The 14,162-nt window shown below is 64.0% G+C and overlaps 3 protein-coding genes across 3 annotated transcripts in view; 1 reads left to right on the forward strand and 2 right to left on the reverse strand.

Annotated features, from left to right (window-relative positions):
* The window catches only part of EMIHUDRAFT_468499 (hypothetical protein), a gene marked incomplete at its 5' end in the record, with an annotated part of 5,157 nt that extends 2,204 nt beyond the window's left edge, over positions 1-2,953 (reverse strand). Inside the window, 7 exons of the mRNA XM_005782168.1 lie at positions 246-256; positions 804-962; positions 1,108-1,295; positions 1,475-1,584; positions 1,918-2,030; positions 2,070-2,149; positions 2,473-2,953. Of these exons, the coding sequence (XP_005782225.1) occupies positions 246-256; positions 804-962; positions 1,108-1,295; positions 1,475-1,584; positions 1,918-2,030; positions 2,070-2,149; positions 2,473-2,953 (1,142 nt within the window). The remainder of the gene's footprint in view (positions 1-245; positions 257-803; positions 963-1,107; positions 1,296-1,474; positions 1,585-1,917; positions 2,031-2,069; positions 2,150-2,472) is intronic.
* A 4,938-nt stretch (positions 2,954-7,891) lies between these two features.
* Positions 7,892-8,479, reverse strand: EMIHUDRAFT_365724 (hypothetical protein; the record flags this gene model as incomplete). Its single annotated transcript, XM_005782169.1, has 1 exon — positions 7,892-8,479. One exon carries the CDS (start codon positions 8,477-8,479, stop codon positions 7,892-7,894), a length of 588 nt encoding a protein of 195 aa, XP_005782226.1.
* Positions 8,480-11,977: 3,498 nt separating this feature from the next.
* EMIHUDRAFT_442700 (hypothetical protein) lies at positions 11,978-13,200 on the forward strand. Its single transcript, XM_005782170.1, has 3 exons — positions 11,978-12,395; positions 12,481-12,567; positions 12,970-13,200. Exons 1-3 carry the CDS (start codon positions 12,005-12,007, stop codon positions 13,125-13,127), a joined length of 636 nt encoding a protein of 211 aa, XP_005782227.1. The 5' UTR covers positions 11,978-12,004; the 3' UTR covers positions 13,128-13,200.
* Positions 13,201-14,162: the final 962 nt, after the last annotated feature.

Genomic DNA, 14,162 nt, shown 5'->3' on the forward strand with positions numbered 1-14,162 from the left:
TTGCAGTAGGTTGCTAGGCGACCTCCGATGCCCTCGCGAGCTGAGTGCAAGACTTAGGATGAGGGGCGTGGGGGCACTAACCAGGCGAGGGTCAGGAAGCGGACGTGGGGTCATGCATCCTGCAACCTCCTGCAATCTCCTGCAATCTCCTGCAATCTCCTGCAATCTCCTGCAATCTCCTGCAATCTCGCCTCGCGAGCTCGTAGGCGGCGAGGGTGTCGTCGCCATCCGACTGCGCCACGCACGGGCCCTCCGCCTATTCACAGCAGGAGGTGTGAAGAGACGCTGCTTCACACCACCGCGCCACGCAAGGGCCCTCCGCCTCCGACGCGTCGAGCAGGCCGCAGTCGCCAGTCCCGGCGGAGAGGCCGAGCCTATTAGTTCCTCAGTTCATTGAGTCGTGAATTAGCCGGCACGCCGCAGTCGCCAGGCCCGGAGGGAGAGCCCGGCGAGCTGGGAGGGGGTGGATTGGGGGGGGGGGGAGGGAGGGGGGGATGGCGGCGTGGAGCAACTGCGCGAGGTGGGCGTGGCTTGGAAGAAGTGGGGGTGGAGTAGGTGAGGGAGGAGGTGGTGAAAGGGGGGAAGGAGGCCCGGAGGGAGAGAGAGAGAGAGAGAGAGAGAGAGAGAGAGAGGGAGAGAGAGAGAGAGAGAGAGAGAGAGAGAGAGAGAGGGAGAGAGAGAGAGAGAGAGAGAGAGAGAGAGAGAGAGAGAGAGAGAGAGAGAGAGAGAGAGAGAGAGAGAGAGGGTTAGCCCCCGAGCCTCGCGCGGATCGCGTCGTACGGCGACGGGACGAAGGCCGGCACCACGGCGCCGGAGCCGCCACCGCCGACGACGGGCGCTCGCGCGGTCTTGCCGAAGAGCGCCACCCGGAGGGGCGTCGTGCGGTCGAGGGGCAGCACGCCGTTGTTCTTGAGCAGCACGACCGAGCGCGCCGCCAAGCTGCGCGCGAGGGCGGTGTGGGCCTACGCGCTGAACACGCCAGCCTCGGGGCGGGAAGACACAGTGAAATCAGCGGAGTGCGGGTGGATACGGCTGCATGCGCGTCCTCTGGCGCGCGGGTGCTGGTTGGAGTACACGAGTGCGTGTTCCGCTTCTAGGCGTGTGGGCGGGCGTGGAGACATTGTTGCGCTGCGTGTTCGTGTTGTTAATGTCGAAGGCGCCGACGCCGAAGAGGGGCGTCAGGATGCGCAAGGCGGCGTCGTCGATCCGAGAGGCGTCGACCTCGCCGCTGGCGAGCGCCGCCTCGATGGCGGCGGCGTTCATGAAGTCCGCCCCCGGCATCTCCTGGTCGAGGCCTACGGCAGAGATGGGGAGAGATGGGGAGAGATGGGGAGAGATGGGGAGAGATGGGGAGAGATGGGGAGAGATGGGGAGAGATGGGGAGAGATGGGGAGAGATGGGGAGAGATGGGAAGAGATGGGGAGAGATGGGGAGAGATGGGGAGAGATGCTTGTCGGCATCTCACGGTACAGGCCCTGCGCGAGCGACATGGAGTGCGTGGCGCCCCAATCGGACATGACCCAGCCGCGGAAGCCGAGCCGCTCCTTGAGGTCCCGCTGCAGCGTCTCCGGGTTCTCGCACGACCTAAAAAAAGAAAACTTAGACCCCCTTCAGAGACACTTCCAAGACAGAGACACGTCTCCGGGTTCTGGCACGACCAGCGCGTGCGGATCTTGTTGTACGAGCACATGGCGGAGCCGACGCCTGCAGCTGAAGTGTCTCTGAAGTGTCTTGGAAGTGTCTCTGAAGTGTCTTGTCGTACGAGCACACGGCGGAGCCGACGCCTGCAGCTGAAGTGTCTCTGAAGTGTCTTGGAAGTGTCTCTGAAGTGTCTTGTCGTACGAGCACATGGCGGAGCCGACGCCTGCAGCTGAAGTGTCTCTGAAGTGTCTTGGAAGTGTCTCTGAAGTGTCGTACGAGCACACGGCGGAGCCGACGCCTGCAGCGATCGCGCCTTCGAACGGCGGGTAGTACAGCTCGAACTGCGTGCGCTCGTCGACCTCCTCGTCCACCGACGTGCGGTCCGTCTCCTGTTCACAGCTGGAGGTGTGAAGAGACGCTGTTCACACCTCGAGGTCGGCCGACGTGCGGTCCTCCGTCTCCTGGTTGTTGTTTGCCCAGTGCTTTGCGTTGGCCACCACGCCGGCGCCTGCATTGTTCATGGTTCAGTACTTCAAGCCACCACGCCGGCGAGCATGATGGCACACGGCGACATCATCCGGAGGCGCCAGACCACAACGGGAGGGGTCAGAGCCAAAGGCACAGCACCGCGGCAGGCGAGGGCGTGTCGAAATGGCGTTGTGCGCGTGTGGCCCTCATGTGCCTCTCTCTCGCGCGCACCCTCCTCCCTTGTCTCTCTCTCTCGCACCCTCCTCCCTTGTCTCTCTCGCGCACCCTCCTCCCTTGTCTCTCTCTCGCACCCTCCTCCCTTGTCTCTCTCTCGCACCCTCCTCCCTTGTCTCTCTCTCGCACCCTGGATCCCGCGCACGGCCGGCTGCACCATCTCGTAGCCGAGGTGCGGGTCCTCGCCGGAGATGTACTCGAAGTTGCGCCCGTTGCGCGGGACGCGCGCGAGGCACACGCCCGGGCCGAGCTGCACGTTGGCGCCCTTCCGGAAGAACTCGTCGCCCATCGCCGCGCCCCACGCTTCGGCGGCAGAGCGGTCAAACGTGGCGCCGATCGCGAGGCTGCACGGCCATGCGGTGGACGAGCCCGGGTGCGCGTTGTCGCGGAAGCCCTGCGGCCCGTCGTTCATCTTGATGGCAGGCACGCCGAGCCGGCCGATGCCGCACACGTTGCCGACGTAGCCGCCGCAGGAGCCGTGCGTGAGCTGTATCTTCTCTGCGAGCGTCATGTGCTGCACGAGCGTCGCAGCGCGCTGCGCGGGCGTGTCGGCGGTCGACATCCACGGCCTGTCGCCGCCAGAGAAGGCGAAGGCGGCGGACGCGATCATGCTGTGGCCAGAGCCGTCCGGCTTTCAAAAAAAGAATTCGCCGTTGTGTTTCAGAAAAAAATGGAAGGCGAATTCAGATTTGGCCGGTGTGAAGCGGTCTAGCCGGCGCGTATCGAGGCGGCAACAGCGTTGGCGCGGCGAGGCCATTTTCATAGCAGGTCATAGCCGGCGCAGTCCAGTCCGAGCCTGGCTGTTCTTCACCTTCCTACATACATACATACCAGCGCGTAGATCGAGCGGCACTAGGAGCGGGCCCCGTCCATGTCGAGTTGCTATCTGGTACAAACATCGCCCTTCCTGCCGCTGCACACATTGCATCCAGCTTGGCGAGGAAGACCGATTGTATTCTGGCGCACGTACCAGCATTTTCTGGACGCTGCTCTCGTGCGCTTCCTGAAGCAGAAGCACGCAATCACCGCTGGCGTGGATGTGCCCTACAAGCCTTGCCGAAATGCAGCAGCACGTGCGAGATGAATGCAATCGGCTTGGCTTTCCAATCGTGGCCGATCCCGCCATTCTGCGCCGCATTCAGGACTTAGTTGGCCGCCGATATTTCGAACAGCAGGGCCTCTCATTGTTCAGATACGTTCCGTGACGTATGTTTCCGCGTGCACTTCTGCCGGCGAGGCGTGCCACTGGCCGCGGCCGCGCGCGCGGGTCATGCTTAGAGATTTGAGTCATGCCCCCCCCCCCCCCCCCTTTCAGTACGTTCTTTTCTGAGTTACGGCGGGGGCCGCCCATAGGGCTCGTCTTCGTGAAGAGTCTCGCATTGGCTCTACGGCTTTTTTATTAGTACGAGCAACCTTTCCTAGGGGGTCTCGATGGATAGGTAGGTAGGGCGGGGTTTGTGGTGCCACAGACCTCCACAGGGTAGGAAGGTAGTGCGTGTTTATAGTTGATCTGTTATCTCTAGTTACGTAATATAATACATAATATCCCGGTGAGGCGGTCACTTGTTCCCGGCGGCGGCGGACCAGCCATTTCCCATTTAGAGCCGTACCCGTAGGTTAGGTAGGGAAAATCGAGACAAGGGTTCGGGTTCCTTGCAGCTAGGGATCTTGTGCCGGGGTCATTTTCTCCTTCTATTTGTTTGTTTCAAAGTCTCTCCCTGAGTCACTAAGACATGGGTCATGACTCATGTGTGGCTGATCACGTGTGAGGGTGTGAGCGTCGCCGTCGCCGCGCCGGACCATCTACATCTACTGTCAATCAATGTCGGCTCGGCAACGGCGTCAGAGTACTGCCGCTGAGAGAGTCCACCTCCACAAGGCCCCAAGGGGCGCGCCAAGTACGTGCGCTTGTGACGACAAGAGGGGGGCACGAGCGGCGGAGTGCCTGAAGGAATTCTGGTTGTGTCATCGCCCTGAGCGCCGGTGTGTGCCTTCACCGTGTGGGCCCCAGCGAGGTAGCTAGCTCATGGGCGTAATATTGAGCCTAGCGGTAGAGTTCGGCCTCTCGCCAAGCTCGGAAGAAGTCCCGCGTCCCTTCTTTGGGCAAAGAAATCGTGGACGGCCGGCTTCTGCGCAGCCGAGAGGCCTTCCGGCGTTGGTGAGTGGGGTGGGTCGATTCCTCTCGGATCCATGCCGGAGCGAGGCGTTGTGGTGGTATGGAGGATCACTGAATGGCGCGTTCGGGTTATACAGCAGAACAACCAAGCAGGTGGCGATGACGAGGCCAAGCAGTAGGCGACGCGTGGCACCACCCGACGTCGTTGCCGTCTCCATAGATCGACTGGCCGGCCACGCGATGGCAATCGTCGGCGTCGGCCGGCTTGTGAGTGTTATCCGTGCTCGAGCGAGCGAGCGACGCAGACTGTCCCGCACGACGGGCTAGCAGCGTGTAAGGCCGAAAAGCACAGAAAAAGAATTTTCCGAACATTAGCGTGGCAGCAAAAACACGTCCAGCGTTCTCACGCTTCTCAGCTGCAGCGTTCAGGCTGACGCAACGCGTCGGTGTTGGATCACCTGCGTGCGCAGATCGCGCAGCGCCTTGCTACGACGCAGGTCGTGCTTGATTTCCGTGGCAAGTTGCTCGCTGTCATCCACCACTTGCTCTGCTAGCTCAACCAGGATGTCATACGGCGGGATATACCGAGTGAACCCTCTTGCACGCCACGCGAACTGCTTGCGGATGCCGCCCTCAACTGTCCACGTCGAGAGGCGCGCCGTTGCATTGGTGGACCACGCACGCAGACCCGTCGCTGCGAGCACGTGCAGCAGCTGCTCAATCACGGGTTTCTTCCAATGGGTGCACGAGCAAAAGTATCCGTTGGACGTCTGGCTATCCCACCGTTGCTCTCGTCGACTTGGACGCCTGTCCGTCCAGAGATTCCGTACTTTGGTGCGGCTGTGGTGGAATTCCAACCGGCCTCATATTCGCGCCATGCCTCGACATCGTCTTGGCCGCGGCTTGGCGCCGCATCCTCGGTGCCTTGTCCGACCTCGGCGTGTTCAGCACGGTGCACGTGGATGAGGATACGTTCCGGACGGTGTGCGTCCAGGCACTGCACTCCCGCCAAATCCCGGTGCCCGAGCTCCTTTTGCAGTGAACCTGTACGGCATCCACCTCGCGCGCCTCGTCGGCCTCTCCCCCCGCAGACCGTCCTCAGTGGGGAGCGGCGAGGGCCCCGCTGGAGCCCGTGGCGGGAGGACCTCGTCGTCGCACCGGCGGCCGCTCGGCCTGAGCTGTGACCCTTGGGACCAGCCCCCGAGTGGATCAATGGACGCCCCCATGCGGTGGTCGCCGTCCTTGTCAGCCGTCCTGAGCGGAGGCAAGGTTTGTTCGATCCAGGACCTCTTCCCCCGCAGGCCGTCCTCAGTGGGGAGAGGTGGGGCCCTTCCTCCCGCAGATCGTCCTCAGCGAGGAGGGGCGATCCCATCAGGAGGTCGTTCCGTGCGACTCGGCTCCCCCCGCAGACCGTCCTCAGTGGGGAGCCCTCCTTTTCCTGGGCGCACATGGGGGTGGTGGCGACGATACTCCAAACCGGCGAAGGCATGGGCAGCTCGAGGAGGCGACCGCTGGCCCTCTCCTGTCGGACTGATGGCCCGAAACAACACTACCAAGACTTTGTCGAGCTCAACGTCTCTACCTGTGGCGCGGACCCACGCAACTGCGGGGGTGTTAATCGCTGTCGCCAAACAGCCAGGCGGAGGGCAACCTCGTTAGGAGGCTAGAGATCTCACTTCCACCGAAGGGAGGATCGCCCTGCCACAGTTACGCGAGCGACGCCAGCTTGCAAGACGTTCAATTCGAGCATTCGGGCCGCGCGACCTATGGAGACCCAGTCAGAGGCAAGCGCGGGCGCTGCCCAAGCGGATCGCCGGCAACTAGCCCCGTTCCTACGCGCCAGCATCTAGGCTGTCGAGATTGTCGCCCTCCTCCTCCCCCGACAGGTTGAATTTCCGCATCACGTCGCGCAGCGCCATGCGGTTCCCCCTTCGCACGCCCGCCGTGAAGCCGATGCACCAGCAGAACGCGCCAACGGCGGCCAGAACGATGGCAGAGACCGCAAACGCGAGCACCGACATGGTGAGAATGGAGAGCGTGGGGCACCTTTCCTCCCCGAGCGCCGCCACGTCCCCCGGGCACGCGTCTGCGCCTCCGGCGCACCCACCGCCGCAGCACTTCAGGTAGTCTGCGCCGTCGAGGCACCACCCGTCCGCGGCCTCCCGGCCCCATCGTGCCGCCCGGACACACCGCTCCGGTCGGGCAAGGCGTGCAGGGCGCGCTGTCGTTGCGGCGGCTGAAACCCTCGAGGCACAAGCACTGCAGCCCGTCTGCGGCGCCCGAGCCGGCTGCCCGGCTATAGTCCGGGCACGGCGTGCACGCGGCTGACCCAGGTTCGTCCGAGTAGCTCCGTTCGTCGCACAGGCTGCAGGCGAGCGCTCCGGCGGGCGCGAAGCTCCCAGCAGAGCACGCCTGGCAAGCTTGCATCAGCTCCACCCACTGGTAGCCGGCGGCGCAGACGGTCGAGAAGGAGGCGCGGAAGCCGTACCCCTCGCCGGTGCCCGCGCCGGCCGAGTAGCTCAGCTCGAGCGAGCCGCGCGTGCTCGTAGTACTCCGGGGGAGGGCGCTGCCGACGAGGCCCTGGGCGACCCGTTCCGCTGGCACTTGCGCGCAGAGTGACGTGGGGGCGGTCGGGGCGCTGCTCGAGGGGCTGCTGAGCTCGCCGCGGCATCGCGCGGCGGAAGCCGCCAGATCGGTCGCCCTGCCGGGGATGGTGGAAGCCGCACAGACCGCGAGCAGACAGCGCCTGCTGGCCATTTCGAGACATTCGCCAAGAACGCTAGCTACATGGGAGGGCTTCGTGAAGGATGGATTGAAGAACATTCGAACAAAGAAGAGGCGACGGGAGGAACCGGCGGAGGATGCAGTGACGTGAGACACACACACACACACACACACACACACACACACACACACACACACACACACACACACACACACACACACACACACACACACACACACACACACACACACACACACACACACACACACACACACACACCGCTCACCCACGCGCACTGGGCCTTGCACTTTGAATGCCGTGGGGCTCCTGTCGTCAGACGTGGAGACGCGAGGGTTGCCCCCCCTTGCCCCACCACCTCGTGTGTGTGGAGAAGTTTACCTAGCTTACCTTACCTTACCTGGTGGAAGCTCGTACGGCTTTAGGGAGGGCGCGCCAGTTACTGGAAACTAGACGAAAGAAGTGATCTGAGCCTACGTTATAGGGTAGCCTTAGGGGTCTCGTAGCACGTACTAGATTCGGTTTGGTACTGCCGGACAGGTATATCCGTCTTCGTCAGGCTATATCGTATGTGGAATCCTGATTCTGCTCCACGGGGGAGAGAACAAAGAACCTTGCAATGAGACGCAAGCGCGCGATCCGTCGAGCTCGGACCGTCGACAACGCTTCGGAACGCGGGCCCTCTGCCGTTAGTCCTTCGCGACGCGGAGCGCGCGCATCGCGCCCTTGAGCTCCGCCACCTGGTCGAGCGCGTCGCCGAGCAGCCCCTTGGCCACGCCAAGGTCACGCAGCTGCTCCACGCCGCCGCTCGCCCGCACCTCGGCGGCGTGGTCGGCCACGAATCGGCGGCACTGCGCGAGGAGCCGCCCGTCGCCCGTCGCGTGCGCCGCCTCGAGCAGCGGCACGGCGGTCGCCGGCGCGACGCTCTCCTGCAGCGCCTGCGCGCAGAGCAGCTCGAGGCGCGGCACCTGGTACTTTTGCGCCAGCTGCCGCAGCACGAGCGCGCGCCGCGCCTGCTCGCCCTCCCCCTCGCCGAGGTCGAGCTGGTCGGTGCAGAGGTAGTCGATGAGGGCGGTGAAGGTGGCGAGGTCCGTTTCGAGCACCGTGACCTCGGCGGCGTCGCGCTCCTTCATGCCGATGCCAAACATGGTCCGAAAGAACACGGACCGCACGCAGAGGACGCACTTGCTCACGTGCTCGATGCGCTCCTCGTCGTCGCCGACCAGGAAGGTGACTTTCCCCTCTGGGAGGGAGGCGTCGCCGCGCGTCTTCTTCATGTCGGCCGAAAAGGTGGAGGGCGGAACGACGATCGGGGCAAAGGAGGGAGGCGGAGGAGGCGCCGCCACGCATACCAGGCGGAGGCCGCCTTCCGAACCAACCAACAGCGTGCTGCCGTCGGCGCTGATGGCGACTTCGACTGGGCTGTCGAATTCCGCCGCTTCGCCCACGCCGTCAGCGCTGCCACTGGTGCCGCTGCCCGCGAGCGTCGTCACCGCGCCCGTCGCCACCTCAACCCGCCGGATCTTGTGGTTCTCATAGTCCGCCACAAACAGCGCGCTGCCGTCTTGGCTGATGGCGATGCCAATCGGGAAATCGAACCGTGCCGCGTCGCCCACCCCATCGGCGCTGCCCGTAATGGCACTGCCCGCGACAGTCGTCACCGCGCCAGTCGCCACCTCCACCCGCCGGATCTTGTCGTTGCTGCTGTCCGCCACAAACAGCGCGCTGCCGTCGGCGCTGATGGCGAGGCCCACTGGCTCGGTGAACTCCGCCGCGTTACCCACGCCATCCGCGTCGCCTACTTCGCCGCTGCCCGCGATCGTGGATACCGCGCCCGTCGCCACCTCAACTCGCCGGATCTTGTAATTGCCGAAGTCCGCCACGAACAGCGCGCTGCCGTCTGGGCTGATGGCGATGCCGGCTGGACCGTCGAACTGCGCTGCTTCATCGGCGTCGAGGCTGTCTACAAGCGTGGTCACCTCGCCCGTCGCCACCTCCACACGCCGGATGTCGTGGCTGCTGTAGTCTGCCACAAACACCGCGCTCCCGTCTGGGCTGGCGGCATTTCTGTTGAAGACTTCACCTTCCGGCAAGGCTGCCACGCGGCGCACGCGCCCGGCCGCCGAGACGTGCAGCAGCGAGTCCTTGGTCGCGACGTACCAGGCGCCCGCGTGGTCGCTTGCGACGCCAGCCGACCCGAGCGATGCCAGAGGGCCGTCCTCGCCCTCGAGCGTCGGCGTGGTGACCTGTCCAACGAAGCGCGCGCCAAAGATGGGCGCCTCGAAGCCATCCGCGACCGGCACGGGCCCCTCGTCGCCGCCGCCGCCGGTGCGGGCGCGCTTGCAGGCGGACGCCATGCCTCGCCTCGACCCACTATCGCGCCGGTGGATTCGGGCAAGGGTTGGGCCAAGGGACAACGTCGTAACAAGCTCTCCAGGCGAACCTAAAATCTGCACTGTGTTTGGGGCCAAGGGACAAGGTGCGCACCCCGCGGGGGCAAGCTCTCCAGGCGGCAGCACCAGGACGAGTGTACACACACCCACACCCACACACCAGGACGACGAGGCGAGCGGGTCGACGGACGCGGTCGTGGGCTCGAGGCTGTCGCTGCACGCTCAGCGCAGGTCAGCTGCAGCTCCTGCAGAGCTCGCGGCGGCGGATGAGATCGCGACCGAGCTCCGGCTCGCCGCGGCGTGGATTCCATTTGCCGCTCGGCCCTCCGCTCGCACGCGCGCATGAGCGGCCTCTCTGACGCCGTTGGCGGCGTGCACGGCGGTAAGTACCAGTTCGGCCCTCGCGGAGACGCGGGCTTTGTGGGCGGTGCTTTTGCTGACTCGCTTGCGGCTTCAGACAGCCTGTCGGCTGGCGTGCAGGCCGGCAGCAGCGAGCTGTGGCCGACCTGGGCGACGGAAGTCAAGCGCAGCGACGACACAGTTCCGCTGCTGCCGGTTCCGCGCAGTGGCCATGCGCGGGTGCGGGTGACGAACATCTACCGCACATGGGAGCCGTGGTTCGCGTCTATAATCCCGAGCGACGAGGCCAAGGGAGTCTTATCCGCTTTTGTCCTCGATGAGCCGCACAGCGGCACTCTCGCTCCCAGAGGCGGCGCGAACAACGTCTGCGACGTGAGCAAGCCCTATGAGGACAGTGTCGATCTAGTTGTGCGGCGTGCTAGTGCCGTCGGCGAGGCCCCACCATCGGATGAGGCGTCGCTGCTGCTGATTCGAACCGAGGAGGACTGCTGGCTATATAGAATTGTACCCGCGGCGGAGACGGAGGTAGGCACGGGGTGAAGTATGTAGTACAAACTAACTGACAGAACACATATGTCCACATCTCTCGCGCGGCGCTACGACGAATGTAGAGCCGGAAAACCGGCACGCGCGTGACACAGACAGAGACACACACGGCACTCAGTAATGGAACTAACAAACTTCCTCGTCCTCGCACAAGGTCCACAACTCTAGGCACTGGGGACTGGCGCCCACTGGCACGGAGGTACAGTACACACCACGGGCCGCATCGAGCGACTCCTGCGAGGGCTAGGATTAGGCCGCTGCAGCACCTTCCGCTTTCTCTTTGGCCTCGTCGGAGGTCGGACTAGCCGTCGGCGGAGCCGCCTTGCTCTCCGGGAATGTCCGGCCGAATCGGAGGCGGGGCCGAGGCCAACTCAAGCGGACTGCCGTGCGTACTCCGCAGTATCGCCGCAACCCGCGCCGCCTCCGCCTCCGCCTCCGCCTCCGCCTCCGCCTCCGCCTCCGCCTCCGCCTCCGCCTCCGCCTCCGCCTCCGCCTCCGCCTCCATCCTTGCCGCCGCAGCCGCCACCCCTCTGACTCCGAGTGTCTCACTGCCCTCCAGCTGCCGCTGCTCCACTCTGCTGCGCAGCGCTAGGAAGCCCTAGAAAGCCCTAGGAAGCCCATCCGGCCCCTCGGCAGCGGCGGCGGCAGCGGCGGCAGCGGCGGCGGGTTCGGTGGGCTCGCCGTCGTCGCTGCCCTCCCTATGCCGGAGGAGAGAAGTGGCGGAGTCAGGGAAGGAGAGAGAGAGTGCGGGAGTTGACAGGGAGCGGCGCCGACGTGACAGGGAGCGGCGCCGACGGGGGCTCGCGCACCTGCACGCTGTGTGGGGGTCGTCCCACGTGGTCGCAAGCGTCTCTGTGTGGTACCAGTAGCACCGCCCGCTCGCGGGGTCGACCGCCGCCTGTTCACAGCTAGAGGTGTGAAGAGACGCTGTTCAGCCGTCGCGGGCCGGGCCGAACCCGGCCTCGACCGGCCGCGCCGCCGCAGCAGGCCGGGAGGCCCGAATGGCGGCCGACCAGCTGATAAGGATCTTTTTTCTCTCTCTTTCTTCTCTCTTTCTTCAATCAATTTTAAGAATTCTGTGACAGAGGCTTGTCTTATTCTTCAATCCGGCGGTGACGAGTTGTGGGGTACTCTGGCGGCTGCCATCGCCACGGTGCTGCATGCAGCGCCGGGCGACGACGGCTTACCGCCTCCCGGTCCCCCTCGGCACACCTCCGCTGCTCAATGTTTGACGGCTCGAACCCGTGAAGCTTCCCCGTGCGCGGGTTACCCCGCACACGGGTCAGCCTGCCAGCCACGTATCCACGCAAGCGTGGTCCGCGTGCATGGCATACAGGCGTCCGCCAGACAGCGCAGAGGCTAGGCGACCGGGGAAGGACTAGCTCAAGGGCAACACAGCGTCACCAGCCGTTGGCGCGCAGAACGAGTCTGCGGCCCTCGGTTGGGATCGGTCTGTCTCAGCGAGTTGTGCCGGGACTCTGGGACAGCTCGCCGCGCCCACGGATGGCGCGTACGTTGCTGCCGATCCTCGCCTGCACTTCGCTGGCCGGCCGTCGTGCGCCCCGGCTCCGGCGTGCTGCGACGCTGGTCGCCACAGGATGCGCAGCCTCTGCCGCCACGGCGCAGCCAGCGACAGGTGGCGCGCTCGTGCGCGGTGACGATTCGCTGATGGCGCCAAAAGCGCACGGCACGACCTCCACGCCAGTCCAAGAGCGGCTGCGCTGGGATGTCGACAGAGCGACGGCCGACCGCATCTGCTCGTACAATCGGCACTATGCAGAGTACGCTGGCTACTACAAGCGGACGACCTTCATCGCCGCTTTCTCGGCGGCAGAGGGCGAGACCACCTTTTACGACTCGGTGTCTGGCAAGCCGCTCTTTGTCGCTCCTCGAGGCGCGAGCCGCCCGGTCCGACGACAGTCTCCCCACCACCCACCGCCACCGCCGCCGCCGCCGCCGCCACACCTCCATCCACGTAGGGCGCACCCACGACGCCTTCCTCGCCGAGTCCTCTGCGCACGGCTGGCCGAGCTTCCGCGACGAGGAGTGTGTCTGGGACAACCTCCGTGCGCCGACATGAGCCGAGACTTAGCCGAGAGGTAGCCGAGAGGTAGCCGAGAGGTAGCCGAGAGGTAGCCGAGAGGTAGCCGAGAGGAGCCAAGAGGAGCCGAGAGGAGCAGAGAGGAGCCGAGAGCAGCCGAGAGGATCCGGCGAGAACGGAGAGACTGACCAGCAAGAGACACACGGCCTCCTCGCGACGGCGGACGTGTCCGTACATGCATCGTTCGGAGAGAGAGAGAGAGAGAGAGAGAGAGAGAGAGAGAGAGAGAGAGAGAGAGAGAGAGAGAGGGGGGAGAGAGAGAGGGAGAGAGGAAGAGAGAGAGGGAGAGGGGGGGGGGGGGTTGGCACCTGCGGAGCGCGCGGAGAACCAAGAGAGCACCGCGACGGAGCCGGACGTGTCCGTACAGGCATTCTTGACGATGGCGAGGCGGTCTCGGTCGACGGTACGCACCTCGGGCACAACCTGCCCGATTCGAAGGGCAACCGGTACTGCATCAACCTGGTCTCGGTCGCGGGCACGCCTGTCGACGAGGCGGCTGCGGGGGTCACGAGGAGCGAGCTGTAGGAGCTGTAGCGTTATGTGCGGTGCGTTGGGTGTGCGATCTAGCCTTGAACACGTAAAATTATTTTACGTGTTCATCATCGTATCATCTTCATCACTACAAGATCAGACATCACGTGACACGTGTCGTGCTATCCATCATCTCGTTATACGCGCTCGTTACCTCTGCAGCCTTGCTTTGCCGCTGCGTCCGCCATGGAAATTTTGAGGGCGCGTTGCCCGCGCGCCCCTCTGTGAAGCGATGAAAATCACGTACCGTACCCTCTGTCAGTGGCTCTATGGCGCTGTATAATGACGATCTGTGCTTGCACCGCCGCATTGAGTGCGCTCCTATTTGTCTCGCCGCGTGTCCGCCCCCGATACGCGATACGCCCGTTCGATCTCCTAGCTTTTGAGCGCCGTCTCGCTGTCCCCGACATTACTAGCGTAGGGCACCCCGGTGAGTGAGGCTGAAGTGTCCTTTCCGTTTCGTCCGACCCGCCTTCGCAGATCTAACGTTTGTGCATGTGCATATACATGAGCTTAGAATAGTAAGAATAGTGAATAGTGTGCATGCGCGCCCCACATTAGGCTGTATCCATGTTTCCTCGCGCACCCGTCTCGTTTCCTTTCCGTGTTTCTCCACAGAGCACCCTCTTGCTCTCTAGTTTCCCGAGGAAACTCCGTGGAAATCAGCTGGTTTGGACCCAAAATCAGGGACAGCCAAAGCGGCAAAATACCCGGCATTTTGCGGGTATACCTGGAAAACCCCGGGTATACTTGGAAAATACCCTGCGACCGCCTGGGTATCGTGCCGATTTCCTCAATTTTGCCTCAGATTTTGCCCCAGTGCCCAGACCAGCTCTCAGACTCAGGGAAGCTCGATCGATAGTTGCCAGAATGGAGCACCAAACACCCTCTCTAGTTTCCCTGGAAATTTCCGGAAACGCAAGTGCTGGGGAGCCTCTCGTTTCCTTTTGAGCTTAGCCTTCGATGTTATGAAAACAAACGCAAGGCGGACATGGCATATCGGATATCGCTCTCGGGCCCACAGACACC

This window comes from Emiliania huxleyi (assembly GCF_000372725.1).
Source record: "Emiliania huxleyi CCMP1516 chromosome Unknown EMIHUscaffold_192, whole genome shotgun sequence".
Classification (NCBI taxonomy): domain Eukaryota; phylum Haptophyta; order Isochrysidales; family Noelaerhabdaceae; genus Emiliania; species Emiliania huxleyi.